Source organism: Triturus cristatus, chromosome 9 (assembly GCF_964204655.1).
Source record: "Triturus cristatus chromosome 9, aTriCri1.1, whole genome shotgun sequence".
Taxonomy (NCBI): Eukaryota; Metazoa; Chordata; class Amphibia; order Caudata; family Salamandridae; genus Triturus; species Triturus cristatus.
The window spans coordinates 725662782-725675890 of NC_140592.1; the positions used below are offsets into that span (position 1 = coordinate 725662782).

Genomic DNA, 13109 nt, shown 5'->3' on the forward strand with positions numbered 1-13109 from the left:
AACTTTCCCTGCCTTAAACCTCTCTCCTTCCCAACATATTCATCCCTTCCAATTCCTAGTCCTCCATTATACCCCCTCCATTCATCCTGCTAGCACCCTCCATCTATCCACCATCCCTTAGTCATATTGGTCTTCATCTGTTGATCTCTGCCTTAACCTCCTGTCTTTATGAACATATTAAGCCCTTAATCCTTCCCTGCTGCCATTAGTCCTAACTCACACCCCTATATCCAAACACCCGCTATCCCATCTACCTATCCTTCGGTCATCCTGACCTTCTTCCATCTTTCCCCGTCTTACCCTCCTCTCTTCATTTGCTTATTCAACCATTGATCCATCCCAGCTATCATGAGTCCTCAACTGCTCCCTCCAGACACACTCTATCCATCCAACTACCCCGCCCTTGGTGATCCTGGCCTTCATCAATCTGCCCCTTTCTTAACCTCCTCTCTTCCTACCTTCCAGCTAATAATAGTCCTCTTTACTCTGGCTGTCCATCCGTTTAACTATTAGTCCATCCATGTCTTCATCCATCTATTCCGGCCTTTACGTCCTTTCTTCATTCACACGTTTCCCTCAGTACCTTATTCACTTAATCCATCTGCCTTATCCTAACCCCTTCATGTCCATCTCCTTTTCCTCCTTTATTCGCTTCCTTTCATCCTCCACTTTTCCATCTGTGAATCATTTCCTCCTTCTACCCACCTTTCCCCCTTCTCAGGCCCTTCATGTTCTTTATTCTGTTCTCTTTAGCCAACTGTCTTCTATTCCAGTTCCTCCTGTGTCTCTTTTTCCATTAATCAACATTACTTCACCCTCTTTTCTTCCATTTCCATCATTAATCACCCACAAGACCCCCTTTTCCCCCAGGCCTCCAGACTGTCCTCTTGTGTTTATCTTGTCACTCCTAGTATTTTTATTCTTTTATTTCTTAAATTTACTCAGTTCCATTGAAGAAATGGTGTAGTACCAGAATATAGTGGGAAACATATTGTGGCAAAAACATTGATTATCAAAATATCAAGGGCTGGACTGGCTGTAGCTAGCACCTGGCGGTTCCCCAGTGGACCGCCAGGGTAGGGGCCACTTTTGGACCTCTGGGGGGCCGTTTTTGTTACTGGGGCCGGTTTGCAATATCGGCCCCATGTTACAAAAGCAGCTGCAGTATTTTCCACGTGCACCACCAACCCCTCGGCCGCCCAGACTCAATTGCCAGGGCCGATTTGCGTTCCCAGTCCGGCCCTGTTGGCTACACTTTAACTATCTCATTATAATGCCCAAGTTGACCTGTTTGAGCAAGCATGAGGCCCCCCTTCCCAAATCAAACAAAACAAGTCACTGCTGGTTTTCAATTTTTATTGTTGAATTTGTCGATAGCAACAACTTTGCCATCCCATCGTGCAACACGATTTCCTTTAATCGACTTAAAAAATATAATAAATATAAAAAAATACTTTCTATGACAAATAAATACAAACTTTTCATATTCTCCCCTCCTCTAGAAAGAGTGGGGAGCATTGCAGAGGATACAAGTGAGCAATTGGGGACTGGGTGTTTCAGGGATTGCATCCCGGGAATAAATGCAGTGAATTTTAACAATTTGGGCGAGGGCATTCTTGGAATGGCAGTGAAGCATTCTGTGTGTTTCCATGTAATTGAAGCCATTGTATTCTGGGTGTTTCTGGAGGTGCAATCTGGCAACTGTGCTGCTGCATTCTGGGTGCATCAGCCTCTGGCTTATTATGGCTATGCAAGCGGGTGCATTCTGGGAGTTGCAGCGGTGCATGCTGGGTGCTGTAGCTCCTGGACTATTATGGCTATTTCAGCAGAATACTGAGAAAGTGCCAGTGGTCTATTCTGGGTAAATTTGCATCTGGCTTGTCATAGGTATTGAAGCAGGTGTATTCTGGGAATTGCAATGGTTCATGCTGGGCCCTTCAGCTTCAGGCTTAGTTGTAGTTATTTCAGCAGGAATGTTAAGGAAGTGTCAGTGTTGCATTTGGGGATTACAGCAGGCACAGTCTGCATTGGAAAATATATGGTCTAAGAAATGTGTCTGTGTGTTATGGTTATTTAGCAGCTTAAATGCTTTAAAAAAAAAATGAAAGGTCCTTAGAGCTTTTCTTAAGACTCTACAGATTCCCAGCTGAACGCTATAGTTGCCGAATACCAAGGATGAATAGCCTTGGTCCCACCTCAAGCCTCTATATTCCATCACCCTACACTTCCGGTCTCTATCTCAGTTTAGCACATTCTTTATCAACTCTTTCTCCATTGTTGCAGTTTTCCTATCCTTCTCTTCTGCCTTTCTCGCTTTTGTTCTCGGTCAGAATCTGATGATGAATTATAGATCCTGGTCTCAAAAGTAAATGGCGGTGTCCCCGATCTGCAACAGCCTGCAGAGTATGCATTAAAGGGGCCACCCGGTGTAAAAAAATTGCAGTTCTCTTTTCGCAGTCCTTCATCGCTATCAAGCACCAACAATTGGCATTCTAGAATGTTGCTTTGTTTGATGATGTCATCTTGGGTTTGGAGATGCTCTGTGACATAATTCGCTGGAGAGTATCTTTTAACATGGCTAGGGACCTCCTCGTTATTTTAAAACGTGTACGTTTTCAGCTGGTGTCTCTTTTGTATTTTGGGAGATTTATTTAGGATATATTTGACATATTTATTATGGATATGACTGCAAAGAATTCTGGAATTTTTAGAGGTGCATTCTGAGTATTTTAGCTGATGCATCTTGAAAGTTAGAATCATTAAGGCATGTGTTCTGCATGTGCATCATGAGAATAAGTTTATTTTTGGTAGATCCAAAACAGCTTATGTTTCCGTTTTCTTCCTATATCTTTTTTCAACCACGTCCCAGTTGAGGTTCATAGTGTCTACAGGCAGATATGTTTTCAAGCATGGGTGTTCTATACGCATTGCACTAAAGGGCAAGGAGAGGGCTCAGTGTGATGTTGTAGCGCCCCATCATTAATGATATTTTGAGTGTGATCCGCAGTTCCTGGCACTAGGATTCCTTAAAACCAACCATGTCCCCAGTTGCATGTGCGTGTGTATGTGCATTAATGAGCCATGGAATGCAGCATAAGGAAATATTCAAGGATACAGAAGACACATTGAAAGGCGTCTCCTCCCTCCGACTGGCCTGATGTTCCCACCAGCTCGCTCAAGTGCCTATAGTGCCAGCAGGGTTGGTGAGTTTAGGGAGTCCGACGACTGGTCCCCACTGCTGCTGCTCCTGCGGTGGGCGGTGGAGCACGGTTCTCTCATGACAGATGAACTAGTGCAGGGCTCAGAGTCCTGTAGACTTGGGTAGGTGAAGACCATGCTGGGCGTGAAGGGGGTGATAGATGGTGTGGTCATAAGTGTGGGTGTGTGAAGTGACTCTGGTTCCAGGAATCCTGCCGAGAGATCAATCCGGGGCACAGGCTTGGCAGAGTTCCGACGCAGTTGAGGTCTTCGAGCGCTCTCGGTGGTGGGGTTACCCGCTGCACTGGAAGTGCCTGGCACTTCGCAGTCTGGGGTCACTTCCTGCTTAATGGCCATGGAGGGTTGGGAAAGGAGGAGAGAGGACAGTGCACTGGTCTCGGCTTCGTCATCAGAGTCCTCCGGAACCTTGCACACTGGCTTATGAGCCTCTAGAATCAGCTCCAGCTTCTCCTTCTGCTTCTGTAGCTCGCCAATCTCCTTCTGAAGGACAGACTTTTCATCTTCCAGCTTATCGGTTTCCTGGGAAGAAAGAAAAGGCATTTTAGGACTCAAGGCCTTCAGGTCCACTAAGAACCTTTATATTCTAATAGATGTTTGGGGTGCTCCTATTCTCTATATCATCTTCTATTGTACCACGTCTACCACCACCCCAGTCAGGAGTGTGCTTACTCCTTTCTGGTTAACTTTTTCTGAGCTGCCCTCACCTGGGCCCACACTCACAACCTGAATCTAACCGTTGATTCAGTCCCACCTGCGCCAATACTATCCAACCCGCCTCCCCAGGTTCTCCTTTATTTCTGCTCACAACACTTAACAGACAAGCACATCTCAGACGGCAGCCCAGCACAATCACCCATCAGTTAGCTACTGGTCTGGCCGGGGCTTTGAGGATGCGGCACGTAGGCCTTGTAGTGTCTTCATTCAGGGAGAGCAGTCTGAGATGTCAATTTCAATAGGCTCCGCAACACCACCTCCGCAGGTGTGTAAGCTTTGTGTCCAAGATAGACACCTACTTGTATTATATATTGTGGGACGAATGTCGCACATCAGCCAACCGACAGGACTGTTGGTTGATTGGCATCATACCCCAGCACTTACCATCTGCAGATAGTCAGTCAGTTCCTTCCGGCGGTTCCGACACTTGGCTGCAGCCAGCTTGTTGCGTTCCCGCCGCACTCGCCGCCTTTCCTCTTCCTCCGGGTTTATCTACAAACACAAAAGTAAGACCATAAAATCAGCAGCTAAATTAGGATTCTCATAATTAGAGTCATAAACACTGCACATCAACCAAAACCCCTGTTAACTGTGACCTGCAGCCTTATCTCAGGATCCCATTTGTAAGCCTTTCAGAATTGTGGGATATACCAATTATGAAATAATTGAGATAAGCCTCTACTATCTAATGAATTAGTGACAGTTCCACTATCTAAGGACTGAGAAATGAATCAGCTGTCTAAAAACTGAAAGACTTCTCTTCCATCCAAAGATTGCAGTACAATTCTCTTTACTACCTTGCAATAGCTCTGTTCTTCAAAATTACTGTAACCGCGTGCATAGCTTGGCTGTAAACTTAGGAGATAGTTCCACTGGTCTAAAATTGTAATATCTGTGATACTTGACAAGTCACTTTGTTGTACTAGACGAGTTCTACAAATAGATAGTCCATTTCTATATATGTATTGTCCTCTGGAGGCATTTGCTGAAGGCTGTGTGTGCTTGGTTTGCTCAACCAATTGGCTGAACAGTGCTGTGTTTATGTTTTCAAAATGGATCAGTTACACGTCATGGGTGTACTTCCCTTGGTGGTTAACCTGACTGGTCTGTGAGAAAGCATTTTGTGTTTCTGAAGAGGGACTGGGTGAATAGTGTATTATGTCTGGTTTTTCACTTAGTTTCGCGTATTGATGTGTATTTGTTTCCTGGCTGAGTCAACTGTACAGTACTATTTGTGTGCAACGCTCTGGCTGTATCAGCTGTAGTAAACACTGATTATACAGCTGCACAACGTGCAGTGTGTGTACTATTCCAGCTGTTTGAACAGTACATAGGTGTTTTTACATTATTTTGACTGTGTCGACAGTAGGGTGCTTTGTGCATCTTACTTTGGCTGCATCGAGTGTACCTCCAAGTGTTTGCGATGTGCGTGTATTGTGCATTTGTTTTATTGTGGCTGTATAAACTCTAAACCATTATAAGCATGGTTATTTTGGGTAAGTTATGTGCCTTGTGTGTTAATTCATTGGTGTTGGCTTTGAGGTCATGTGTGTGCGAGTGTGAGTGTATGTTTTGGCTAAGTCTACGGTATTTATGTATATTGAGCGATGTGTTACTTTGGCAGAATTAACCACATGGGCTATGTGTGTTGGGAGAACCTTTTACTTTGCCACCTCTGAATGGCACACATTTGCATGCGAGTGTGTGTGTTTAAGCGTGTGTATATTTGAATTAATCCGGGAAGTATGTAGGTGAGGCTCATACAGATCATTCTTAGGCCTTTCACCTCACACAGTGCCACCATGTGTCATACAATATTGAATTCAATCGCATGGTCACCCGGTGAGCAGGCGATATCACACGGTGTGCAAACAATTAGCGGGACACCCTTGCAGAGAGCAGGTTTCCAGCTAATTGTTTGGATGCTCTGATCAGCAGATGTGCATTACGGGGTGTGAAACCTCCCCAGGACATTAGAGGCAGCCTCCAAGCCTTCTTTGGTGCTAGAGGGGGAGGCTGTGAACTTAAATGTGTCTCTGGCTATGAGTGGCACTAAGCCATGCCCCCTTCAAGCCCCGCCCTCCTCAAATGGTGAACATTTTTCATAACTTAGCCTGTCTCAATTCTAGCCTCTATTCTGGACATGAGAACTCCTCCCTGCGTGTCAGGCTCACTCTGACGTGCGCTCACAAGAGCCTCTCCACATCATAAGCTTCTGAACTGGTATCACCTATTTTTCCCCACTGTTTTATATAGCACTGACTCGATCCAAAGGTATTCGGGTGCTTTACACGAGCACCAGTTAGATTACACAAGGACGCATTAATTGTTTGGCGGCACTGGGAGATTAAGTAATTTGCCCAGAATCACAGGATGTTGAGCCGATGCGGAGACTCAAACCTGTTACCCAGTGCCAAAGTCAGCAGCTCTGGGCATTATGCCACATCCTCTCCCCCAACCACAACCACAAAATGCTCTAACCCCTCCCATGCAGGTTCCATCTTTAAACTAATTGGGCAAGGCAGGCTCCAGCCCCAGACTGATTGGCCAAGACCTAAAGGCTCAGGCTTCAAACTGATTGGACAAGGCATGCAGGCTTTAGCCTGCAGGTAGTCGTCTATGAGCAGAGTAATGCAAGGCTGCATTGGCGTACATCTCCTATGCGCTCTGCCAAAGGATGAGTGAGGATGCCCAAAGCTTTGCTCAGAAGCCTGCGGCCAGTGCTATTAAGTGTCAGGGCTCTTTTATGCTCTATCAGACACTGCCTGGCCCTTTATCTCACACTTGCCGGACCCTGCTTTCCCCCTTTGAGACAGTTTTTCAGTCTAATCTCTTTCTCCTTATTTCCGGTTTGTGTGTGTTTTCCTCTCTTGCTCTTGGTAAATATCTGATGAAAAATGAGTTCTGGTCCCCAATAATGAGGGTCAGTGCCCCAACCGGTAACCACCGGCTTAAATCAAGCATTTGTCCTATGCAATAATACTGCATAACATAGGTCTGTGCAAGACACTGAGCATCTGAGTATATGTTACTCTGGATGCATTAATTGCACTGCAATGTGGGCAGTGCTTAATTGGAGCCAGTTGTTGCAGGTGGGGCCAACCAGCGCTCATTTGGTTGGACTGGCACTTATGTTTTTTCTCACTAGACTTTGATCCAGAGCAACAAGACCAAGGGCTAGATGTACGACCGTTTTTTTGAGGTTGTAAACGGCAATTCGGCCGCAAAAAAGGATGGTGGTATTTACAAACACTATTTTGTTTGTCAGTGACTCGCAAAATAGTGTTTGCAAGTCACTATTAGAAAGGGGCATTCCAAGGACACGTCCCTTCCTAATAGCGAGTCAGAATGTCATGTACCATTATGCGGTCGCAAAACACTCAGTTTGCAATCTACTTCAAGTAGGTGGTAATCTACTCTCAAACAGGAAGGTGACCCCAGGGGACCCCTTCACCTTGTGAATGGATGCAAAAAATATTTTTTAAGAGCAGGCAGTGGTCCCAGGGACCACTGCCTACTCTTGAAAAATGAAACTGAAACATTTCATTTTTCTTTTTTAAATGCATCCCGTTTTCCATTAAGGAAAATGGGCTGCATTAAAAACAAGCATTTACAATGCAACGGTCTCGGCATTGGTAAAGGTAGAGCTATTGGCATTGCTCATGACATTATTTTTGTTTATGTTTTTGTTTTTAAAACATTTAAAGAAACGGCATTGTCATGAGCAATGCCAATAGCTCTAACTTTAACAATGCCGAGACCGTTGCATTGTAAATGCTTGTTGGTTTTCTTTTGATGGTGACGGTTATATGTTGTCTGGGTATTGATGATGCGTGTGCGCAACATATTTCGAGACGAAGATGTGCGAGTCATTTTTATTATTTAGTGATTACATGTGTTTGTAATGTTTATTCGGTAATGACGCGTGCCTTTTATATGTATTCTTCAGTGAGAAGTTCGTGTTTCGTGGTGACGGTCATGGTGATTCTATCCTGTTGGTGACGAGTGTAGTTTATCTCTGGTGATTTCCGCTCAGTGTAGATCGTGTCATTGTGATAAAATTTTGCCGTATATTCTGTGACGTGTGCTTGTGAATGTTTGCGTATAGTTTGCATTCTTGGATGGTGGTCCATGCGTCATGTATATTGCCGCTGAATGTTGCAATGGGATTTCTCCTGGGTGTGTGTGTTGAGAATGAGGTGTGTGTATTTCGTATTATTTCCCGGTGATTTGGGGCTAAGCGTCTATCTTGTGACTCTTAAGCACAGGGCTGTGTTTCAGAAGCAGACCAAAGCGAACGAAGGGGTTAATTCCCCTAATATTTTACCATTAACGACCCCCACCCCCAAGCCACAGCAGGCAGAGCTGCTGCGAGATGCTTTTCCACGGAAAGTGCCAGACTAGACTAAATATTTTTTGGACAGCTTTTGGGGGCAGGGTGCAGCATTTACACCTCCTTGCATAGAAAGAGTCTTTCTGGACAATAACTTCTGAGCTGCTTATAGTGACCGTCCTTCCACCCCCCCCCCCCCTCCACACACACGGGCTGAGCGGTGTGTCTGCCTTTTTGCAAACATTTTTAGTAGCGCTTAGAGGGCAGGTCCTTCTAGGCGTGAAGAGAGGCCTTGCTTGGGGAATGGACTACAACATGAATCTATAGAAAAATGTTCGTAGTTTTGTAAGCGTTTCACCAGACGCAGCTCCAGTACACTGTACTTTGACCCTCTCACGCAGCCCCACCCAGTACCCTGCACTTTGACCCTCTCACGCAGTCCCTGTGTCCTCTCACGCAGCCCAAGTACACTGAAAGTTTGACCTTCTGACGCAGCTCCAGTACCCTGTAGTGTAGTTTGACCCTGTCACGCAGCTCCAGTAGACTGTAGTGACCTTCTCACGCAGCCCCTGGGTCCTCTCACCCAGCCCCACCCAGTGCACTGTAGTTTGGCCCTCTCACGCAGCCCCAGGACCCTGTATTTTTTTTGACCCTCTCAAACGTTTGCAGGAGGCTGGGGACAAACGTGTCTGCTCATGGATTACAAACGGGGGCTCTCTAAGAAACACAAGGGCACGCGGTGTACTAGTGTCCCCTCAGGTGGGACCACAGGAGTGGGAGGAGAGGTGAATAGATAAAGATAGCATACAAAAGGAAGAGCAGTGAGAGGGAAAGAGGAAGGAGACAGCGATAAACAGACCTGAGAGAGAGGGAGCGAGACAAAGCCTGCCACGGGCAACGAGAGGACGACAGCGTAAGATGGCCTGAGTGCGAGGTTAAGTGCGAGACAGAGCAACAGGAGAGAAAGCGCGGGAGAGAGGTGGCAGGCTCGAAGCGAGAAAGAGACCGTGAGCGAATCAGAGAGGAAGGGTGGGAGAGAGCGAGAGAGATGGACAGTCAGTGGGGCAGAGAAAGAAACCAGAAGGCGAATAAGAAAGCAGGAGAGAAAGAGAGACTTCAAAGGAGAAACAGCAAACAGAATATGCTTAGCAGGCGTTTGGGAGAGTGATGCGGAGAAAGGGAGAGATGAAAGTGGGTAAGAGAGAGGGGAGTGTGAGCGAGAGAGAAGGGAAGAGAATCGGAAGGGAAACGGACGTAGAGCGCAGCTGCCCAACTGCAAACTTGCCGAGTTGACCACCGCCTTTCTCCGAGGCAGAGCAGCGTCCTTTTCAGATTCGGGGGCGTGTTTTGCTGTTGTCTCCTCCTTGAGACTTCTCGCAAAAAACACGCCCCCCGATCCGAAAAGGACGGGGCCTAATCGGAGTGACTGACCTCTTCTCCAGTGGCTGGCCAGCATTTACGAGGCCAGCCAATGGAGAACAGGGGAGAAGAGGGGCGGTTTCAAGCCCCTCTTCTCCAAGTCATTAAATTTCCGACTTCCGGTTCTGCCTTTCGGCAGACCGGTAGTCCTCGACCTAAAAACTGCTTTATTGAAAAAGCAGGCACAGACATGGTGGTCTGCTGCCCCCAGCAGGCCACCATCCCTGCGAGTGTTGGCCATTCCTAATGGGTTGCAAAATGCAACCTGCCTCATGAAAATTGATGAGGCAGGTCATTTGCGACCCAATTGGGAATCGCAAACAGTGTCTGAGACACTTGTGGATTCCATTTTGCAGGTCGCAAATTGCAAGTCGCAAAACGTAGCAATTTGTGACTCACAAAATGGAATGGTCGTACATCTGGCCCAAAAAACCTTAACTAAAAAACACAAAGGGGTGAAAGGAGGAGGAAGAAAAAGATGGAAAAACAGTGACAAAGGGAAAAGGAGGGGTGAAAAAAGGAACTGTGCATGTGAGATAGACAGACAGGGAGTGCCTGCGGTGGATTGAAGAGGCATGAGGTGGAATCAAGACTACACGGCCTTAGCATTCAGCATCCCTACCGGCCTCTGAGCAAAACGGGCCCGGCACTCCCTTATAAATTAAGCACTAAACATGTGTATATGTGTCTGTGTGTGCCTTGTAGTAGGCTGTTTGAATCAAGACTAGAGTATGTATGTGTCTGCGTGTGTCTTCTGCCCATGCGCAGCACTTCCAGTGCCTCGTTTACAGCATGTAAATTAGTGGCATCACTGTTGGGTCCCAGGGTCAGCAACCCCGATGTAAACAGAACATCCCAATGCGCGTTCACCGCAGCCTGTGATCTGTGGCCACCTCGGCGTGTATTCAGCTCAAGTATAAGTGAAGATCTGCCTGCTTGGGAGACCCCCATAGTGGGTGAGGGTAGGAGCAACGGCGTAGCAAGGATGCCATTGGTCCTGGTGCAAGCAAGGAGCTTTGCCCCTTTGACTGCATGTGGGATAGTAAATACAAGTTATCAGGGTTCAATGGGCCTCGGTGCCACTGCATCTGCTGCACCAATGGTAGCTACCCCCCGGTCTACGAGAATCACTGGTGCACGCGAGGGAGCCGGTGTGTCTGCGAGCCATATGCAACCTTTTGCAGCTCGAGATTGTAACTGGAAAGCGTTTCAATGCGAAATGAGCTCACGAGAGCTTCTAAAAGTTGGCATGCGCGAAGGTGGTGCGTTTGTCACTCTGGCTGCGTTGTCTGCGCGGCGCCGCGCGCGGACTCTCCTGTCTGCGCTCCCAGGGCTCGGCAGGAGGCGCTTCCTGTGAGTAAAACGCCGCTCTCAGAGCCAGGCTTTGTTCTAGTGACTCAGCGCCTCGATGCCTCATAGCTCTCCTCTCAGGCCGGTATCCCAAAAAAGACTTGGCGCGGCGTTGGATTATTTTTCATTGCGGGGACGGGGGGCTGGCCGGGCCTCCCGCTACACCTGCCCCCTCCCGCCTCTGACTCAGGCCGGGGTGAGTCGCCCCCGCCGCACCCAGCGCTTTCGCAACCTCTGCGGTTTCCTGTGGCAGATTACTCGGGACCAGCCACAAGGGAGAGTGATCCGCGGGGTAACTCGTGGCATCAAAGCCCCCTGAAGCGAAATGGACAGCAAACGCCAAAGAGGAGCTACGCCAGTGGAAGATCAGCTCAGATCGACACAAAGGCTAGCAGGAAAGACTTCAGCACCTTGGACCAAAGAGGGTGGGGGCGGCCTCTGCATTGGGAGAAGGTGGTGGTCGCGCAGTGTGCGGCCACAGGGGGCGCCCGAGCTCTTCTCTTTCATTGGAGTGTGACATTTTAATTCCCCATTCAGCGGCTGCACCTTCCGCCTTTGAGTTAAACGTGGGCGCTCTGTTGGAGGTAGTGGGGAGGGGAAGGACGCACAGCAGCTCTGATCACAAGAATTACAATGAAAATTGTGGGACCTGAAGAAGGGGAAGAGTGGAGGAGAAGAGAACTAAATAGAGGCAGTGGATAATCAAAGGAAGGAAGAGTGACGGAGCAGCAGGAGATGGAACAATATAATGGAGGAAGCGGAAAGGGAAGGACCCGAAGAGAAGGGAAAGGAAACAGCGACTAGACAGGATAGATGAATGAGGGGGCAAAGAAGGAAAGATGGAGCGAGGGAAAACGTCCCTACCTCACTACCTGCTCCCAATATTATCCTTCCTTTGAACCCTGTCTGCATATTACCAGCCCCTTTCCACACTTTTCTCTTTCCATCACCATTACCAGGCTTAATTCACACCCAAGTATCTCCTAGATGAGTCTGTCATTTCTCTGTCGCCGGCTGCTTCCTCCCCCTGTTTGCACCCTGTTGTTCCCCTGTTTGCACCCTGTTGTTTCCTGTTGTTCCTGTTTGCACCCTATTCTTCTGCAGCATCAGTCCTTCGCTTCCAGCTGCCATGATCAAAGTCCACTGCAAGCTCCATTACTTCAAGAAATCTGTAGCTGCCGGTTAGAAAACAGCAGCAAACCTGTCGTGCAAGGGGTATGGATGGACTCCAAGCTCTCCTTTGAGCACCATACCAGCTCTCCTTTGAGCACCATACCAGGCGGGTGGCAGGCGCCTGTTTTGGAGTCCTACGTGGTCTGCGGAAAATCTTAGATGTGTTGCCTACTGCAGCCAGGAAAACGATGGTGCATGCTCTGGTGACATCGTGTCTGGATTATGGGAACATACTGTACCTGGGTGCAACTGCTAAATGTATGCAAAGACTCCAGTGTATCCAGAACGCAGCAGCACGACTAGTTCTAATGCTTCCTAGGAGAACCTCTGCTAAGAGGGCCTTAGCCTCCCTACATTGGCTTCCAATTAGGGAGAGAGTTCGGTTCAAGGCTCTGTGCGTTAGTCACCAGATCATACAAAGGAAGGCCCCCCCCTACCTGCATGACTTATTAACCCCCTACTCACTGACCCGGCAACTAAGACCTAGCGGGACGGGGCAGGTGGGTGTCCCTACCATCAAGGGAGCAAGGATGGGTGGCCGCTCCTTCCGCTGCCTGGCAGCACAGCAGTGGAACAAACTCCCTCAGAGCCTCCGGCTGGGGGGCTCTGAGATTAGCTTTCGGAAAAGATTGAAAACATACCTCTTCCCTTCTGTGTAGACCCCCCCTTGCTATGTCCTGATTCTTAGCTCCCCTCTTTTGATGCCGAGTGTAGCTTGTACCGCAGCGCGGGGACACACGAGCCTAGTGTAACCAGGCGCTTTATAAATGTGATTATTATTATTATTAAGCAGTGGTGAAATAAGTTCACTATTATAGACGATGCCTTGGAATTCCAAACCCAAGGAACATCTGCAGAACAGAAGGAACACCCGTCCGAGGGAACCCAGAGAGCTGCGATT

General features: G+C 47.8%; 1 protein-coding gene across 1 annotated transcript in view; it reads right to left on the bottom strand.

The window, feature by feature from the left end:
* Positions 1-1340: 1340 nt before the first annotated feature.
* FOSL1 (FOS like 1, AP-1 transcription factor subunit) overlaps positions 1341-13109 on the bottom strand; it is a 33451-nt gene continuing 21682 nt past the window's right edge. Inside the window, exons 3-4 of the mRNA XM_085625920.1 lie at positions 4318-4425; positions 1341-3738 (exon numbers count right to left, since the gene is read on the bottom strand). Of these exons, the coding sequence (XP_085482046.1) occupies positions 3184-3738; positions 4318-4425 (663 nt within the window). The 3' untranslated portion in view covers positions 1341-3183. The remainder of the gene's footprint in view (positions 3739-4317; positions 4426-13109) is intronic.